Below are 7,205 nucleotides of genomic sequence, written 5' to 3' on the forward strand. Positions count from 1 at the left end.
ATGAATGGAGCATAAGACCTTAGGGTTAGCTTCATTAAAGACCTCCAATAATGAGTGTAAAAGTCCTTTGACCTTAGGTAAGCTAGGGCTGAGCTTGAGGTGGGAACCTGGCCCCGCTCGAGGTGCTTGTCCTGTTTAAGGTGCTTGTCATGCTTGAGGTACTTGTTGTGCTTGATTAAGGTGCTTGAGGTTCTTGTCCTGCTGGATGATTAAGGTGCTTGAGGTGCTTGTCCTGTTGGATGACTAAGGTGCTTGAGGTGCTTTGTTATTCTTGCTTGAGAAGCTTGTGGGAACACCCCCAAGTTAGGAGTGCTTTGTCATGCTTGATGAGTAAGGTGCTTGAGCACATAAAGTCAAAAGGAGCCCTACATAAGAGGGGGCGAGCCCATGTTGTAGGGGCTAGTGAGAGAACACACACACATACACACTCAAGGTAACCCCAAGCCTTAAGAGGCAACAAGGACACATGTCAAGCTCCTACCCGTGCTATCTTCATGAGATGCTTGAATTCTATTGGTTAGGCTTAAAAGGGGTCCAATGATAAATTACTTGAATTATCTAATTATTTTTGCATTTATCAAGTCCTCTCTCTCAAAGGGAAAGGGGGACACTTGTCCCAAGGCTACCCTTGTTGTTTGTAATCCCTCCTGCTTGTGATTTGCTGGGCCTAGAGGGGTCCAATGAGCTTCAAGCATGAGCTACAAGGGGGGGTCGACCCAAGCAAGCTAGGTGGTTGCTTAGGGGGTATACTCACCCACCCACACACACACACACACACACACACACACGGACATACACTCTCATTGTGTGTTATGCAAAGTGCAAGGCTCCATCTCCTTCTCCAAGCTCCTTGAGAAGTTGAGAGCCTACACCAACGCTCTTGGCTTTGGAGTGCAAATCCAACCAAGAGCCATGCTTCAATGCTTAAGCTTGCCATCTTCTCCATCTTCATTATTATGCTATTATGTATGCTAGCAGGAAGAGTTATGATAAGCGAGGAACTAATTCTTTCTCCTATGAAATGTTTCTTCTTCCTCTCCCCTACCCTCATTCCCTGCTACCTCTCTCCACCTTCGAAGGTGTTTGAGGTCTTGGGACTGAGGCTTGGGATAGTTAAAGCTTTCTTCAAAGTTTATGTTATGTTTGTGATGCATGAAGATTTCCATCTTCATTGCATCACCTAGGTCATAAGGAATACAAAGATTGTATTGTAACAAGTCTCTCTTAATTGGAGAAATCATAATACAAATGCCTATTGGAGGGGGGACCGGCTCCACATAAATCTGGTCCTCAGGTGTTGTCATGTTCTCTAAATTCTCTCTCTTGCAAAAGTATTGTTCGTGCCAAGTTAACTAATTGCTATGTCTATGTTGTTATCTTCAATTATGTTCACCCGCTATGCTCACAAAGTAATCTCTCAAAAGTATTCTTATGAATTTTCGCTACTCTCGAGTTAAATAGGCCAATTTTATTACATTACCATATGTTGATAACTTTGCTTGACAACACACCAAATCTTGGAGCAAGCAAAACAAGAAATTCACAAAGCACAACATTCATGCATGAAACAAGCAAATAGAAAGAGAACTTGATTCAACATATATTGTGTGTAAATCTGCCTCGTCTCCACACAAACTTTGAAGATTCTTAGTTCTCTCTATTTTTTGCAAATGAGGGTTATTGCTTCCCTATCAGGGAGAACTGTTATCAATATCACTACTTTTGGACATTTTATCTTTTTTGCTTATGTTTTATTCTCAAAAACCATGCAAAAGAAGGAATGTAAATAGAACTCCCCTTTACCTACTATTATGAGAGTTCAAGTGAAATGCAGCAACTACTTCTATTTTGGGTGCATGTGTGCAAACGATAATGAGAAAAAGAGAACCGTTAAATCGCATCATCGTACGCACCGCACTTCTTGACCCTCCACGAGGAAGACGAGTGCTCCGGGAGTATCCTTCTCAGGTGATCATTTGTTTTACCCCCCTTTCGAAGCCAATGGAGCCATCAAAATTTATATTAGAGCCCAGCTGCAGGATACACTTTTGCCCCCTTTTATGCTAATTTTCTCTCATAATCAGGGCATACACTCTCTTCATTACGTAGCTCATGCTCTCTTATCTTTCATATATTTATTTTATTTTGATTTAAGGTGATCGCTTGTTTTACCCCCCTTTCGAAGTTAGAGCCAAGCTGTAGGATACACTTTTGCCCCCTTTTATGTAAATTTCTCTTATAATCATGGCATATACTCTCTTCATTACGTAGCTCATGCTCTCTTATCTTTCATATATTTATCTTATTTTAATTTATGCTCCATGAGATGAATAAAGAGATGGAAAGCAACTACTCAATCATATCGATCGAGGGGATGGTTGATATGCAGTATGGTGTCTTGTGTTTTGATTTTTGTTTATGTTGTTCTCTTTATTTGTTGTGATTATTCAATCAATTGTTTTGTTGAATTTATTTCGTCTTAATGAATTGAAGTTGCATTGAAAGTGTTGGGAAGGTATCAAGAAGCCAACAATTGACGTTTCATTCGCCATAGCCATCATCAACAATTATGTAGGCCCGATGTTGATCGCGGTCTAATGGTCAACCACCCAATGTATGTGCTCTGTAGACCACCCAACTCTAAGTCTGAAAGTGATACACTATGCTTTGTACAGATTCATGCACTATCATACATTATGAATGCAATAGAGCCTATGATTACGTTCTAGCATGGGTTGAGTGAAGAGTCGCAAAGCTTTTGCCAATATGCCAAGAGGGAATTTACTCTTAGCTATGACAATACCAAGTCATCCAAGTGTATGCACGATATTAGCCTATAACCTTCTATATGTCCTTTAACTTCTCAAGGCTAATAGTGCCCTTATCAAGCATATTTGTTTGCAAATTCTATCAAGACATCATAAGAACTGGCTAATGGAAATTGTCTCTCCTAGCCTTGCAAAGTTGCACAACCTTCAGTTATTGTGATGAAACTTCTCTTCTACTCTTACATGCTCTCCACCATGTCGTCATTATGAGAGTGCCATACTTATCTAAGGTGGCACTATAATAGATACATTAATGGAGTTGACGCAATGTTAATTGCTGGATTGGCTTGTTAGGCAGCAGTCGCTTTTGCGAGATCTGGGGGAGCGTGTGTTAGTTTCTCAAGTCCCAATTATTGTAGTCATTGTAGGTGATGGCTTTATGTGGCAACACACTCACTAAGTCCATCCCCTTCAAGGTGGGACGATTGCAAGTATATTACATATTTAGTCTTAATTATTGCTCTTTGTGATTGTCCTCTCGATTAAGCTTTTGTCAGTCACCACTAATAACAAGGTCCTAACTTATATGTTCTTAATATTTGGTGCGGCGATGTAGAAAACCATAGTTTTTCCTTGAAGTATTTACCTTGTTACCATGGTTATACCACATTCATTATTCACCTTGTTGCACCTTGCTATGGTCAGCCTTGTGATTCATCGCTTGATAACTCTTCTAGGGGGTGAGAGAGTCCTACAAATCAGGGTGGGTTGAGACTGCGCGGCGGAAGAGTTTAGCTTTTCTTATTCCGCCGTAGTATGTAATTCACACAGCCCAGAGGTAGGGCAGCTTGAATCACGTGGATAGCTTGAGTTGTGGGTAAATATGAAGCGTAAGTTCCGGTTTCAACCCTTGCGTGGCGAGATCTATTCGACCTTCTGGGCATAAGACATTTTCTGAGAGGGGGGCGGGGGGCCTCGCTAATAGCCTCAGGGGATCGGAAATGTGTTGCGCCCCTTTAAATTTCGAGCAAATTACCAAAATACCCTTCCAATTTGCCGAAATTCCCCAAACGCCCCTCGTATTTTCAGAATTCCCAAAAAGCCCCTCGTATTCTCTCAACATACGGTTTCGTCCGAAACTGTTGAAAAAAACAGCGAGCAGCACCGAAACTGTCGTGCAAGAAAATTGTCGCCTCGCCAGCTCTGAGTCCCAGCAACGCAGGCAGCCAGCCCTGAGTCGCAGCAACGCAGGCCATTGTCTGCTTACACGGCCCTTGAGGTCGACAGGTCACAAAAACGAGGGAGTCTTCAACGCATCTCTCTCCACAGACTAGTTGGGAGCCTTTTGTGCGATGTATGCGAATGGCTATGTGCAAGGCAAATGTCCATCCGCATAGTGCAGGATACAGATTGATGCAAGAGCTCGTTGTTGTTTGTATGTAAACAAGTGTGGTATTGCGGGTACACACAAGAGGAAACCATGGCTGAGAGTAATGCAAATACATCAGAGAATAATGCTACCATGTCTGCAACTCTTTCTCTTGGTGCTCAATTTGAATCTCTTGATGTGCTTCGTTCAAAGGTTCAAGAACAAGCAATCAAGTCTCATGTGGAGCTTAGGCATGCTAAGCGTGATTGATCCAGATATACCGTTGTATGCAAGGCACAGGGATGCATGTGGCGCTTGCATGCGTCTTTGGTCTCTGGTGGACCTGGGTGTATGGTCAAGGCATTTCATGATGAGCACACTTGTGGTGGTGCTTCACAACTTGGAAACAAGGAAGCCATTGCTAAATGGGTTGCAACAAGGTACGTAGAGAAACTTCGAGACCATCCAATGTATAGGACAAAGGAGCTCATGGCCGATTTGCGTCGAGAAGTTGGAGTGTCAATTTCGTACAAGATTGCTTGGAAGGCGAAGCAACTTGCTTTGGGTATTATTCATGGTGATCATGCAAAATCTTATGGAAAGCTTCAGTCTTATTGCGACAAGCTTGTGGCTAGCAATCCGGGCACTGTGGCCCATTTGTAGAAAACCACTTAAGGTCGTTTTTTTCGAATGTTTCTTGCGTTCGGAGCATGCATCACTGGTTTCACGCATTGTCGTTGTTACGAGACTGGGCACCCTCCTGTTGTAGTGGTTAGCTGTAATTGGGATAGCTGGGCGTAATGGTTAATTATGTGCTGTCTATTTATTTTACTAATTGAGTTGATGATGATTTTGTAGAGTGGAATGCGGGGAGTTGATGAAGAGGCGATGGCAATTACTCTTGGCCATTTTATATTTGCACAGTATCTTAGAACATCATTTCAATAAGCCATTATGGCTCTGTAAATAGTTGTAGTGGGAACTCCCCTTATGGGTCATGCAAGAACTAACGAGCTTCACTCACTTACAAAAGTGAAGTGGTTGTAAAAGAGGGGCCTCAATTTTTGGCACCTTAAACTCAAAATAATATATTAAATACCAACTCCACAAGAGAGGTGCGGTGGAGTTTAGTTTGGGGCTAGATTTTAGGCATTTCTCTTGCAGATTCTCTTCTCTACTCTCTTAAGCTATGGTTATTTTGATGTGTACTCTCTAATCAAGTCTCCATCTCTTACACTCTCTTACACTTTCTCTTACACTCTCTTACAAGTTAATCAAGTCTCCATCTCTTACACTCTCTTACACTTGTAAGAGATGTGTAAGAGATGGAGACTTTATTAGAGAGTACACAACAAAATAACCATAGCTTAAGAGAGTAGAGAAAAGAATCTGCAAGAGAAAGGCCTAAAATCTAGCCCCAAACTCCACCGCACCTCTCTTGTGGAGTTGGTATTTAATATATTATTTTGAGTTTAAGATGCCAAAAATTGAGGCCCCTCTTTTACAACCACTTCACTTTTGTAAATGAGTGAAGCTCATTAGTTCTTGCATGACCCATAAGGGGAGTTCCCACTACAACTATTTACAGAGCCATAGTGGCTTATTGAAATGATGTTCTAAGATACTGTGCAAATATAAAATGGCCAAGAGTAATTGCCGTCGCCTCTTCATCAACTCCCCGCATTCCACTCTACAAAATCATCATCAACTCAATTAGTAAAATAAATAGACAGCACATAATTAACCATTACGCCCAGCTATCCCAATTGCAACTAACCACTACAACAGGAGGGTGCCCAGTCTCGTAACAGCCGTGACTTTATTGGGTTGGATGGCACATTCCTGACGAGCAAATATCTTGGTGCTTTGTTGACAGCCACATGGATTGATGCTATGGGGGGCTTGTTTCCGATAGCATTTGGTGTTGTAGATGCACAAAATGAAGACAATTGGGTATGGTTTTTGCAAAATATACATGATTGTATGGCGAGCATCAATGCGATTACTTTTGTATCAGACAAGCAAAAAGGTATTCTCCCAGCAGTGGAGCTTGTCTTTCTAGGATGTGAGCATGCATATTGTATGTGCCATTTGGATGTTAATCTTAAGAAGAAATGCAACAATGGAGACTTTACTCGGTTGTTTTGGGTAGCAGCTTATGCTAACACTATGAGCGACTACGACACGGCTATCCAAGGGATGAGAGTTATAAGTCCTGCCACGACGGACTACTTATTGACTACTTCACCCCCTTCTCATTGGGCGACGACACACTTTAAAGGAAAGCGTTATGGGCATCTTACATCCAACATTGCTGAGTCATTGAATGCATGGTTGCTTGAGGCTAGAGATATGCCTATCATGTCTATGCTTGATATCATTCGTCGCCAATTAACAGCTTGGTTCTATGCACGTGGAATGGAGGGAAAGAAGGCATGTGAATCTTTAGGAGATAGAGCACAGTTTGCATTGGTTGCAAACGTAGAGAAGAATTTGCGTGAGGTTGGAAATAGTGCTCGGCAATATCGAATCTTGCCCTCTAGTGATATGGTTTTTGAGATCTTGACAAGTACAAAAACATGTGTGGTTGATGTATGTACAAGGTCATGCTCATATAATAAGTGGCAAACATTTGAAATTCCATGTGCTCATGCTATTGTAGCTATTCTCTTCAAGAGAGAGTGTGTTCAATCGTATGTACATAAGGCATATGCTTTGCAGGCCTATTGTAACACTTATAGTGGTGTCATAAGTCCAATTGTGGATGCAAGTGAAGATGCTAGTGATCAATTGAAACCACCTGCCACACGTAGGCCACCTGGGCATCCTAGAAAACTTCGTATAAGAACTGAGGATCACTTCAAAGAAAAACGTATTTTCACATGCTCACGTTGTGGTGGTCTTGGCCACAATGAGTGTTCTTGCAAAGCTCCAATTGCAGATTGAATATGTAGCTGGGATGTGGCTTCATTTTGTGCGGGAAAGTCACAATGCGTGGGAGGAACTTTCTTCCGATTATAGTGGAGATTTAGCTTCATTTTGTATTAGAAAGGCATTCCACATTTTCC

At 41.9% G+C, this 7,205-nt stretch overlaps 1 protein-coding gene and 1 pseudogene across 1 annotated transcript; both read left to right on the top strand.

The window, feature by feature from the left end:
- The first annotated feature begins 4,248 nt into the window (after positions 1–4,248).
- Positions 4,249–4,800, top strand: LOC147438336 (uncharacterized; annotated as a pseudogene).
- A 1,755-nt stretch (positions 4,801–6,555) lies between these two features.
- Positions 6,556–7,083, top strand: LOC147438337 (uncharacterized). The gene is made up of 2 exons (XM_086486113.1): positions 6,556–6,729; positions 6,859–7,083. Exons 1-2 carry the CDS (start codon positions 6,556–6,558, stop codon positions 7,081–7,083), a joined length of 399 nt encoding a protein of 132 aa, XP_086342239.1.
- The last annotated feature ends 122 nt before the right edge of the window (positions 7,084–7,205 follow it).

This window comes from Adiantum capillus-veneris, chromosome 17 (assembly GCF_014529385.1).
Source record: "Adiantum capillus-veneris isolate H3 chromosome 17, ASM1452938v2, whole genome shotgun sequence".
Taxonomy (NCBI): domain Eukaryota; kingdom Viridiplantae; phylum Streptophyta; class Polypodiopsida; order Polypodiales; family Pteridaceae; genus Adiantum; species Adiantum capillus-veneris.

Bases quoted from the DNA above. Each gene is read 5' to 3' on its own strand.
- LOC147438337 (XM_086486113.1), top strand. From the start codon at position 6,556: ATGGAGGGAAAGAAGGCATGTGAATCTTTAGGAGATAGAGCACAGTTT. The intron at 6,730-6,858 runs GTATGTACAAGG...TATGCTTTGCAG, and splicing joins CAAAAACATGTGTGGTTGAT to GCCTATTGTAACACTTATAG.